Source organism: Rhinatrema bivittatum, chromosome 3 (genome assembly GCF_901001135.1).
Source record: "Rhinatrema bivittatum chromosome 3, aRhiBiv1.1, whole genome shotgun sequence".
NCBI lineage: Eukaryota > Metazoa > Chordata > Amphibia > Gymnophiona > Rhinatrematidae > Rhinatrema > Rhinatrema bivittatum.
Genome location: NC_042617.1, coordinates 255,837,189 through 255,850,230, shown reverse-complemented (window position 1 = coordinate 255,850,230; position 13,042 = coordinate 255,837,189). Strand labels below are relative to the sequence as shown.

Genomic DNA, 13,042 nt, shown 5'->3' with positions numbered 1-13,042 from the left:
CCTTCAGATACTTGAAAGGTTTTAATGATCCAAAGTCAACGACAAACCTTTTCCATTACAAAAAAATCAGCAGAACCAGAGGTCACAATTTAAAACTCCAGGGAGGAAGACTCAGAACCAATGTCAGGAAGTATTTCTTCACGGAGAGGGTGGTGGATGCCTGGAATGCCCTTCCGGAGGAAGTGGTGAAGACTAAAACTGTGAAGCATTTCAAAGGGGCATGGGATAAACACTGTGGATCCATAAAGTCTCGAGGATGTGAATGAAGAGAAGAGGCATGGGGGTGGCTTGCAGGAATGACGGCTACTTCCTGGTGAATAATACCCTTATTCAATAAACTTACATACAGTTAATGCGACTCCAACATTGCTCTATGCTTCAACGGCAAGAGGAAATGTGGGACAAAGGATTTGCATTCACAAATAAGCATGGGAGTAACTTGCTTGTTGCGGGGGTTACTACCCCTAACCAATTAAACCTGATACTTCACTTTGAATACATATACAGCGCAGCTCACTGCTTCAACAGCAGGGGGAATGAAGATAAGAGGATATACAGTCAATTACCAACTAGGATTGAATTGCATAGTCTGGGTAAACAAATAAGCGTGGGAGTAGCTTGCTTGTTGCGGCGGTTACTACCCCGAACCAATTAAGCCTGGTACTTCACTTTGAATACATATTGGACCAGATCTTAAAATCTACACGCGGGCGTAGATTTGTTTGCGCAACCCGGCATGAACAAATCTACGCCTGATTTTGTAACATGCGCGCGCTGCCGCGCGCATGTTATAAAATCCAGGCTCAGCGCGCATGCAAGGGGGTGCACACATGTGCACCTTGCGCACGCCAAGCCCGAGGGGAGCCACGATGGCTTTCCTCGTTCCCTCCAAGGCCGCTCCGAAATCAGAGCAGCCTTCCTTCCTCTCCTTTCTCCTATCTAACCCACCCCCCATCCCTAACTAAATCCCCCCTACTTTTGATGTAAAAGTTACGCCTGCCCGAGGCATGCCGCTGTGCCAGAGCACTCGACCCCGCCCCCGAACCGCCCTCGGACTGCCGCCACGCCCCCGGCCATGCCCCCGAACTGCCGCCACGCCTCCGGCCATGCCCCTGGACCGCCACCATGCCCCCCGGCCATGCCCCCAGACCGCCCCTTTTTGCAAGCCTCGGGACATACCCGCGTCCTGAGGCTTGCGCGCACCGCCGAGCCTATACAAAATAGGCTCGGCACGCGCAGGGGCAGATTTTCTCGGGTTATGCGCGTATGTTATGCACGTAGCCTTTGAAAATCTGCCCCATACAGCGCAGCTCACTGCTTTAACGGCAGGAGGGAATGAAGATAAGAAGATTTACATTCAGACAACTACCAACTAGAATTGAATTGCATAGTCTGGGAAAACAAATAAGCGTGGGAGTAGCTTGCTTGTTGCAGGGGTTACTACCCCGAACCAATACTTCACTTTGAATACATATTCAGAGCGGCTCACTGCTTCAACGGCAGGGGGGGATGAAGAAAAGAGGATTTATATTAAGACAACCAACAAGGACTAAATTGCACAGGCTGGGTAAACAAATAAGCGTGGGAGTAGCTTGCTTATTGCGGCGGTTACTACCCCTAACCAATTAGAATTGATACTTCACTTTTAAGCAGCTCCAGCACTACTCTCTACATCAATGGCAGGGGTGGAAGGAAAATTAGAACCAAAAAGTTACCAATAAGGCCCCTGACTTCTGCGGTGTGAGTAACAGATAAGTATGAGAAAAATAACTGTGAAAGCTTGCTGGGGAGACTGGATGGGCCATATGGTCTTCTTCTGCCATCACTTCTATGTTTCTATGTTTATAACATGTGAGCAAATATATTTGCATGGTATAAAATAGGCTGTTCGTGCGTACATGTACACACAATTTTATATGGATGCATGCATGTGTGTACAAATGCTGCCTCTACTGCATAAGTCGGGGAATTTTATAAGGGATGCACGCTGACGCCATAGGGAGTTTTTCCAGTTCACCCAGTTAAGGGATAGAACTTCCCAACCCCCCCTCCAGTTTAAAAGTCTCCCTTTCCCCCTGTTAACCCCAACCCTTAAAACCCCACTGACTAGCCTAGATTTTTATATTTTATTACTTACATGCCATCCATAGCAGTAGTAAAGTTATGCGGCAGTGGACCCCGGTTCGCACTTGTGTGCATAAATACTTGCACACACATTCCATGTAAAAGTCCCGGAACACCCATGTCCTGCCCTTGCCACACCCAGACCATGCCCATGCCCCATCCCTTTTTGGGCTTTATCACTTGTGCGCGTACTAGGAGATACAGATGTACACAGGCGGCTTTTAAAATCTGCTCGCTGCGCACCAGCCAGACATACTCGCATATCTTCTGGTTTTGGCACGTGCTGGGCTCTTAAAATTCACCCCACAGGTTTTATCTGTTGATTAATATTTTCTTCCAAAGTTTTGCTTCTAGTGGCTTGTTTAAGATTACAGAAAAGAGTCACCATTAAATTAGCTTGAAATACTGATGAGTCTGGGTGTTTATTAGGGTGTGAAGTATTTTTTGACTGTGGCTAGAGTCATCCTGACATTTTCTTAGTTTTAAGATGCTTTTGTTAACATTAATCTAAATGATTACTGGATCACCACCTTGCAACTTGTTACTTATTTTTCTGATAATAAAGCAAAATATTATTGGCATATACCATGTCTCCAATGTTTGCAAATGTGTGTCTTGCATGCATATTCATTTTGGATGACCCATGTCACTAGGGAGTCACCACGTCAGGTTTGGGAAGACCTAAGGAGTTTTTAGAAGGGAAAGAAAACTTATGAGATTCCTGTGTGTGTATCCCTCCAATAACTTTTGTGATTGGTGACTACACCAAATTTTCAGGACTTGGGGGGGGGGGGGGGGGGGAAACATAAGGACTCTGACAGGAATAGAGGTTTTTTCATATCCATGTATGTGAACAAATTAAGAATATAGAGTAATTGACCCTTGAAAGATGTAAGAGGATGATCCTCTTAATTCATGCTTGTAATCCTTGCATATTTACATTGTTATAGTGCCTTTTAATATCCATACTTTTCTGTTTTATTTCTATTTATTTATTTAATATATCTATATTCCACTTATAATGATAAAAACATACTAAGTGGATAACAAAGTCACCATGACTTTTGTTTACATCGCTGCATGCAGTGACTGCTGACCACCAGTAAAGCCCACAGAACCTCAGTGGAGATGATGAGGGGTATATTTTAATGTCAGAGAGGATGACAAATAGTAGCGGAAATTCAACTCATGAATCGTTTTTTCCCTTCCTGCTTCTTCTTAGTGATCCCCGCTGCTGATCTCTCTCAGCAGATCTCCACTGCTGGGACTGAGGCCTCTGGCACAGGAAACATGAAGTTCATGCTGAATGGAGCCCTCACCATAGGCACCATGGATGGGGCCAATGTGGAAATGGCAGAGGAAGCAGGGGAGCAGAACCTTTTTATTTTTGGCATGAGAGTGGAAGATGTGGAGGCTCTTGACAAAAAAGGGTATGTATAGCACGCAGGAGATCAAGGGAAGGGGAGAGGATGCTCTGAGATCTGCGGCCTTTCATTGCTCAAGAATACAAAGCAGCATTCACATTGGCATTAGAGTACTGGAAAGTCAACTTGAACCTGAAGGGAGGTGGCAGAACATAACATAGAAGTAACAGGCATCCCAAAGCTGCTCTTACACTGCTCTGGAGTGTCCTCAGCTTATTCTTAGGTGCAAACATCTACTTGATCAGCAAAAGTTTGAAAGTGAATGCATTTGGGATATTTAGGTAAGATAAAGCAAGATGCAGGCCGATACAGTACAGTGCGCTCTGGCGGAGCGCACTGTTAGCCCGCATTTGGACATGCGTTTTCGACGCACTAGCTTTACCCCTTATTCAGTAAGGGGTCGAAAACGCGCGTCCAACCCCCCCGAAACTAATAGCGCCTGCAATATGCAAATGCATGTTGATGGCCCTATTAGTTATTCTCGCGCGATTCAGTAAGTAAAATGTGCAGCCAAGCCGCACATTTTACTTTCAGAAATTAGCACCTCACAAAGGTAGGCGTTAATTTCTCTCGGCACCGGGAAACTGTACAGCAAAGCAGTAAAAACAGCTTTTCTGTACACCCTCCGACTTAATATCATGGCGATATTAAGTCGGAGGTCCCAAAAGTAAAAAATAATTTAAAAAATAAAAAATTTAAAATCAGCCCGCAGGTTGAAAACCGGACGATCAATTTTGCCGGCGTCGGTTCTCAAACCCACTGACAGCCACAGGTTCGGAAACCGGACTGTCAGTGGGTTTGAGAACCGACGCCGGCAAAATTGAGCGTCAGCTGTCAAACCCGCTGATAGCCGCCACTCTTGTCAAAAAAGAGGCGCTAGGGACGCACTAGTGTCCCTAGCACCTCTTTTTACCGTGGGCCCTCATTTAAATACTGAATCGCGCGCACAGGAGAGTGGCCTGTGCGCGCGCTGGGGAGCGGGCCCTTGCCCGCTCTCCCGTGACTTTTACTGAATTGGCCTGATAGAGAGGGATAATTTCAAAGTGATGCACATGTGTAAAAAGAATTTTCCCAATCTGAAGTTGCCTCCCTCGACTTGAATGTGTGCTTTTAGCCACATTGAGAGAAGGCATTCTCAGGGGCATGTGAAAGTCAGGGGAGGAGAAAGCTACACCTAAATGGCATTTCCAGTTCTTTGCGCTTATTTTTCCCAGCAAAAATCTACCTGCAGAAAAAGCAGGTGCAAGTGACTGCATACACTTTGTACCCGTGACATGTTTCAATGCGAAAGTACGTGCATACTATCGCTTTGATAATTGATACAAAATCCAATTGTTAAAAGTACACACAGTCTGTGTCCCATTGAAGACCCAATTGTCCCCAGTGTGAGCTTAAATGGAATCTATTACTTTCCACCCTCAGCTTTTAAATTTAGCATTCCCATATCTCTTGTTTGACTTTCTTAAAGCATCAATGCTTTCTTTGGGATAATGGTACTTTAACATATTTTATGTGCTACCATAAAGTAATGCTATTTTATTCTCAGCCACTGATGTTATCACTGTGTGTTTGTTATGTATACTACTAAAGGTCATTTTGATGTCATGTTTAGGTACAATGCTAAAACGTACTATGAGCGCATCCCAGAACTGAAGCAAGTGATTGATCAGATCAGTGGTGGGTTCTTTTCTCCTAAGGAACCAGACCTCTTCAAGGATGTGGTCAATATGTTGATGAACCACGACAGGTAGGAGTAAGCAAGCTCAGTAAATAAATGTTTATATGTACTACCAGTAAAGCCAGTAGTTGAAAATATTGGCCCTGTGAGAGGTGAATATTAGATTATATTGCAGAAAGTTTAGGGTAATACTGTATTTTTCACACTGAATGGTCAATATTTTCTGTATTAAAAGGATGTAGCAGTCACCATTTACTTTTTCACACTTTTGTTGCAAAATGCAAGTAAAGAAAATTTGATGTCCACTCTTGGCACTGAACCTATTGACTTCTTTAGAGGACTATAGTTTATTTTGAGGTCCATATTCAGTAAGCCAGTGAGCAAACAAGTTATCCAGCTAAAGCTAATTGGATAACTTGCCCCAGATATTCAATGGGATAAATGTCCTGCTAAATATACTCACCTAAATTTACCCAGTTACATGTAGCCAGATAACTTAAAAACCTAACTGGCTGGGGGAGAAAGTGACATCATCAACTTTCATGGACACTTAAAAGAGGGCCTCCCTGAAGCAAGCTCAATATCTGCTAGAATTTCTCAACTTTGCGTCCTGTTCTGTTCTGCCTGGTTGCTGAACTTGTGGTGATTGTCTTGTCCACATATCCATGAGGTAAAATGGGTTCGACCTCTGTCAGCTCTCCTATAAAGGTTTGTGTGCTGCCAGAAGATGTGGGCAATATGGCAGAGTCATCCAAAATTGACAATCTGGAGGTGGAACATCTTCTAGCCAGGGTGATAATTTGACCCAAGGTGACTTTAAAGGTTGGTTTTGTGAGCTCCTTAAGGACATTACTTCCATCAAAACTGAGATATGGAAATTGCTGATGGAGTTGTGGCAGGATCTCTCCAATTTCAGAAGACGAATGAAAGAGTAGGAGACACTTGTTAAGAACCAGGCCATGACCATAACGCAGTGGAAAAAAATCAGTTGGAATGGCCAAATGCTGCTTCTGTGAGGACGATGGAAAATGTAGAAAAAAGATCTTGTAGATGCAATCTCTGGTTCAGGGGATACCTCTGGTTCAGGATATCTGTAGTCTATCTTGGCATCGGATAAAAACTCAGGGGAGATCTCTGAGGTTGTGATTTAAAGGGCTCACTGCTCTTTAGGCCCAATTAATAAAAATATCTCCTGTGACATTATCACCTGCTTTCACCACTATCCCCTAAAGGAGAGGATTCTAGTGGCAGCTCGAAAGTTGGAAACTATGAATTGGGATGGTACCAATACTGAGATTTTTTGTGATCTGTCTACTCTTACAATCCGTCAGCTCTTACTATCCAAACATAAAGGGAGTTATTTGAAATAACATCCTTATTATATAAGAACATAAAAAATTGCCATACTGGCTCAGACCGAGCTTCCATCAAGAACAGCATCATATTTCCACTAGTGGCCAATTCAGGATACAAATACCTGGCAAGTACCCAAACATTAAATAAATGCCATATTACTAAGGAAGGGTATCTCTACATGGCGTTCTCTGTGGGGGGACCGGATTATGTTAACATTTCCAGAGTTGCAGCGTAAATTTGGTCTATCCCCAGAGGGCATTTTTCCTTATCTTCAATTGCATCATTTTGCGCAAACCTATAAGTTACAGGACACTTTTGATCAAGGGAAATCTGCCTTCGAAGAATTGTGTGTGAAGGCGGATCAAGCTTCGCATTTACTGTCACAGATCTATTCTCTATTGGGAACCCAACCTTTTCACAAAACTAAACAAATGCTAGCGTGGGAAACCGACCTTCAATGCTCGCTCTCTCAGAAAGAATGGGAAGGGATATTTGGGAGGCTAGGCAAAGGGCTCATAGCGGCCTCTATGATGGAAAATGCAGTTAAACTATTATATCGCTGGCATTATTGTCCAGTTCAGCTATATAGAATGAAGCGTCAAGCCTCTGATATATGCTGGAGAGGGTGTCACCAGAGGGGGGATTATCTGCATATGTGGTGGACTTGTCCGAGGATTGCGGAATTCTGGCGACAACTCGAGGTGTGGCTGGGACAGGTTTTTCAAATTACACTTCGACTCACGCCGGGTCAAGCATTATTAGGGCAAGGGGTCACACATCTGGGAGCTTCTGACAACCGCCTGGTATCTTTCATTCTCACAGCAGCCAGACTACATGTTGCACAATTATGGAGGGCAGAACAACTCCCTTCATTGGAGGGAGTACAAGATAAATTAAAGAAAGTTTACACTTTGGCTGAAATTACGGCGTTCTTACATAAGACATATGGGAAGTTTTCGCAAATATGGCATAAATATAGACAGTGGTTAAATCAACCTCGGATAAATATAGTATAGACAGCATATCAGGTATCTGCTTAGCAAGTGAATTGGACAGTATAGGATAACGGAGTCATGCTGGGGGGGGGGGAAACAAAGGGGGGGGGGTGCAGGATGGGGGGGATATGCTGAGCGCAGCTGGCGCGTTGTTACCTATTTTGATAGTTTAGGAGTGTTCAACCTGCCAGTAATGCAAGAGATGTACTGTTGATGTTATAAGATTTTATTGCATAATTACAGTGCATACCATTTCTATAAAAATATGGCATGTATTCCTTTGGTTAACATTATTGTATTTCATCTTCAGTTTTCTGTTTGTTATTCATATATAATATGTACAATAAACATTAAATAAAAAAAATAAAATAAAATAAATGCCATATTACTAATGCAGGTGATAAGCAGTGCCTATTCCCTTTTGAGGAAGGAGAATATCAGTTTACCACTGGGTATTTCCATTTTGGCTCGCCTTCATTATCCAGTGGTGTGATGTTCAGAATGAAGGCTGTGGCTGAAGTGGCTAAAATCCTGCAGGCAGCTGGAATTCATGTACAGAAGGACCCCCCCTAAATGGCAACACGTGAACAAGGGAAGCAGGAGACTACTGAGAAACAGAGGGATCTGCCTCATTCAGGGAGGCCAGTACCTGAATATACTGTGTTCATTTGGTTCAATTCCTGCAGCTCTGCACCTTGGGAACTTTTTTTTATGAGTTTTACTGTGCCTGAAGTTTGGCCAGTTTCTGAGTCTTATAGGTCACTTGAAGGCTTCTATAATTTGATTACATATTTTTCTTGGTCTGATATTTGCGTGGGTTTGGAAGTTTTCCATTGACTTGTTATCAAGTTTTCTTGTTGTTATTTCTTGTTGAGATTTGTGTCTTTGCCTCGGGTAGTCGGTTGGTGATGTTATTTCTCCATTACTTAGGTCTGGCATAGTGGGAATGGACCCTGGCATGGCTGGGATGAGCTGAATGGGGTTGCGAGGGGTAGGGGGGCTGGAGGACAGGGGGTGGGTATGGGGGTGTTTTTAGCTGTGATATAGAGGCTGGTGTGTGGTGGGATGTAAAATGGGAAAGACTAGGGGAGTATTATATATACGGAGTGGTATGGATGTTTGGAGTCTTTGATTGTTGGGAGGGTTGTTTTTTGGGTTAGAAATATCTGACCAATGCTTTTTCTATTATGGTTCCTATTAGGTTTCCATCCTTAAACATAAAGGTCTTAACTCTTCCTTTAAAGGGCATATGCTATTTCAAAAAGCCCAGAGATTGCTGGGGTTCATCTGATTCAGGAGACCCATTTGCGGTGAAGGAATGAGGGTTTGCTTAGGTCTAAACTATACCCTTCTCTCTTTTTCACATCTAGTTCACATAAAAACAAATATGGGGGTGTGGGAGTGTTGGTTTCTAAAGATTTTAGTGTTGATGTGAAGGTGGTATGTAGGGATGTGGATGGGAAATAGATTTTGGTTAAAATATTACTATATTCTAAGATTTATACCTTAAATATATATTGTTCTAATGTTCATCAAGGATCCTTTTATAATTTGCTAAATGATGTACTGCAGGATAATGTTGAAGGCCATCTGATTGTAGTGGGGGACTTCAATATCACCAGGTAATTGCCACTTGATAACTTGTTCAGGGTCTAGAATAATTGCTAGGACCCATAGGTGTCAATTGACTGGTTTAATGGAATGGTGAGGGCCTGGTTGATGTGTGGCGGATCTTACATTCTAAAGATAGGAATTATTCTTTCTTTTCAAAACTCCACAAGTCATACTCCAGAATTGACTTTTTTTCTGATTGATAAACCTTTGGTCTCTATAACAGGGGAGACCAATATTGGTTCTATAATGTGGTCAGATCACGCCCCAGTTGGTGTTATTGTTGTAAGGTTTTGGGTGGACCCTTGGACACTGTGGCTGCTGACCACACCCACAGGTGGAAGTCCCGTGAGGGGCCACAGGTCAGGCTCAGCTTAGGACACACAAGACAGATAGATCTTTTATTAACAGTATTGAGGAGCCACCAGAGATGGCAGTAGTGAGCAGAAATGAAGCCCGGCTGGGCTTGTAGTCCCTCAGGGCTCTGGAACAGTGATCCCACAATGGCTGTGCTGTGGTGAAGAGAAACAGAGATAGTGAGTACAATGCAGTATATGCAGGGTTCTGGAATAGAGCCTCGTTGGTTGAGTACTCACACAGCGGTTTCTCTCGGTAGGAATCACAGGAGCTGGAATAGAGGCAGGCCCTCGAGGAGCGAGTACCTGGTTCCAGGGAACAGCTCTGAGAGAAGTAGATAGTAACTCACTGATGGTGTAGGCAGCGGTATCTTCCAGGCAGAAGTGGAGTTCAGGCAGAGAGTCCAGGAACATGGACCCTCGAGGAGCAAGTACCGGTTCCAGACAGCGAACTGAAAGAGAAGAGAGAGGCCCCTGAGGAGCGGGTACCCCAACAGAGTAAGTCCAATAATGGAGAGGCAGAGTAGCTAGGTATGGAGAGCGAATCCCATCCGTAAGGAGTTCCTGAACGAATACCTGCTGCTAACTCGATTAGCTAGCAGTAGTGTAGGCTTTTTGTATCCAGGATGCGTGACATCATCACAGGGGGACGCCCCTGAGGTTCGCGCCAAAGAAAGTATTAGAAGCAGGGCCGCGCAGTGTGCGCGCCCCTAAGGTAGCTGGACAGCTTGGCGGGAGGCAGCATCCGAGCCGGACCAGGGACGCCTGAGGGAACGGCAGGCAGACGCCGCGGCAGCCAAACGTCCATCAACTGCGGGAGGAGTCGCCAGAGAGGTAAGGAGGGCGGAGTGGAGACGTTGGGCAGCGACAGTCGTAACAGTTGGTGGGTTCTGTGCCTATTGTACAATGACAGAGGGAGAAAGTTTTGGAGAGTGAATGACAGTTTATTTAATAATGAAGACATCTTCTAATAGGTGGAGTAAGACATTTCAGAGAATCGGTTTATAAATAATACTGTAGATATGACTCAGGTGCCCCTCTTAGATTGCCTCAAGGCAGTTGTCAGGGGGAGGTTAATTTCTTCCACTGCACACCTTAAATAAAAAAAGGAGAAGAATAAATTGGTTTTAGTTAATTCTATCCGTGATTTGGAATATAAGCATAAAGCAAATTCCCCTCCTTAATTACTGGCAAAGTTGTAGGGGGCTAGAAATAAATTGTGATTGCTCTCTACCAAAGACATTTTTACCATTTTGATCTTAGGAAACAAATTCATTTCAAGGATGGTAATAAAGCTAGCAGACTCTTGCCCATACATTTAAAAACAAGATCTCTCAAGGCCAGATTATTAAGATTAAAGATAGATCAAGATCTTTTGTATTTGATAATAATAGGATCAGGATTTGATACAACTCCAGTTCTATGAGGAGTTGTATTAAACAGACTTATCCATCGGGGAAGAGGCTATAGATAACTGTCTAGCAGATGTTGATTTGCTCCTTATGGATGAAGTTTTTGAATGGGGATCTTTCAGTCCAGGAAGTTGTTCAATCTATTAAAAACTTGAAAGTTGGAGAAGCTCCTGGCTTCGATTGATATTTCTGCTAATTTCTATAAGACATTCTGCCACTTACTGGCAAGTCCTCTTGCCCATGTGTTTAATTACATACTGGAAGGGGGTTGTTTCCTTCCCCTAATGTTGGGGGAATTATACTCTTGGCTATGGAATGGAAAGATGCAGTTCTTATAGGCCGAACTCACTCTTAAATATAGATTTAAAGATTTTAGCTAAGATTTTGATGGGGAGGTTAAGTGGAGTTGCCCATTTACTGGTACATGTCATCAATTTGCTATTATACCTGGGCAGCTGGCAGCTGACAATGCAAGGAGTGTCATTAATCTGATTTGGTGTGTCAAGCGTGGATTGATGCCTTATCTACTTTTGGCATTTACGCTGAGAAGGCGTTTGACAGAGTACCCTGGGAATTTTTATTTAAAGTACTCGAGAAGTTGGAAATAGTGATAATTTTCTTTGTTCAATCGGTATGCTATTTGCAGAGTCTTTGGCTTGTATTAAAGTGAATGGGGGATCCTCTGCCAATTTTAGGGTGGGATACAGTACTTGGCAGGAGTTCCCTCTATTTCTCTTTACCTTTTGCCCTGGCAATGGAGCTACTTGTAGAAGGATTCAGTGAAATTTTACTTGGAAGTTGTCACTATAAGATCTCGTTATTAGCTGATGACCTTATGTTTACTTAAGTTAACCTGAGGTATTTCTCTCAGTGTTGTTGGAAGAATGTGAGAGATATGGGAGGGTCTCTGGTTTTAAGATTAAAATGGAGAAATCTGAGATCCTGAGTATCTCTGTTCCAGAAGATATCTCCCAGTCATTGAAGACCCAATTTCCCTTTAAATGGGTTAAAGATAGATTAAAATACCTAGGGGTTTATATTGAATTGGATTCCCATGATACTTTTCAATTTCATTATCCCCATCCCCCATAATTTCTAATATACGGCAAGATCTGGATAAGTGGGACCATTTTGATTTGTCCTGGCTGGGGAGGATAACTTATGTTACAAACATTTTACAACATCTCTGCTATTTATTTCAAACATTGCCTATTCAAATGCCAGATAAGTTACTTAAGAGCCTTTTGTGGCAAAGTTTTATCTCCATCTGGAGGTAGAGACATCCTAGGGTTGCTCGCTCAATTCAGTATTTGTCTAATCTGTCTGCTGGCCTGGGAATTTCCAATTTTAGAAACTATTATTTGGCCTCTGAGTTGAAGGTGATGGTTGACTGGCATAAGGAGATAGGCTACAAACACTGGGTTCAACTTGAACAGGCCATCACAGGGACAGTCCCTGTTAAAATATTATGGTGGGTTCCCAAAAGGCTGAGAGTGCTTTCTTCTCTTCTTTTGCCTTTTACTCTTCTTACTTTAAACTCTGGGATAGGTGGAGGATTTTACTAGCAGGTGACACAGGTTGTTTCTTTAAGTCTCCTCTGGAATTTAATAGGGGTTTCGAACCCAAACTTGATTCTGTTGCTTTTTGACGGTGGGAGGGTTTAGGGTTGCCATAATTGGGTCAAGGATAAGCTTCACCTTCCGGATACAATAAGTTTTCTTTTCTGCAATTGACACACTTTATGGATTCCAGAAAAGTTAAAGTTGATCTCATGAGAGGGAAAACTTTGTTTGAAGGGTATTATGATAAGGTTAGTAGTATCAGGGGGATAATTTCTAAACTCTTATGTCCTGCTGAATAGCAATCCGAGTGTTAAACCCCGACATTTGCTAGCCTAAGAACTAATCTAGGAGAGCCATTGGATGATCATACTTAGGACCTCTGCTTGATATCAGTGGGCCGGTGCTCCATTTCCTCTTTGCTGGTTGAAAATGGGTATAAATTATTATATAGGCGGTATCTCACCCTTGAACGCTTGCAAAAAATCTATCTAGAGGCCAAAGCAGCTTGTTGGCACCTGTGTAAG

At 43.1% G+C, this 13,042-nt stretch overlaps 1 protein-coding gene across 3 annotated transcripts in view; it reads left to right on the top strand.

The window, feature by feature from the left end:
- Window positions 1-13,042, top strand: part of PYGB (glycogen phosphorylase B) — a 346,630-nt gene that overhangs the window by 280,447 nt on the left and 53,141 nt on the right. For all 3 annotated transcript variants that reach the window (XM_029594500.1, XM_029594502.1, XM_029594501.1), the window contains exons 17-18: window positions 3,347-3,554; window positions 5,161-5,295. In XM_029594500.1, the coding sequence (XP_029450360.1) occupies window positions 3,347-3,554; window positions 5,161-5,295 (343 nt within the window). The remainder of the gene's footprint in view (window positions 1-3,346; window positions 3,555-5,160; window positions 5,296-13,042) is intronic.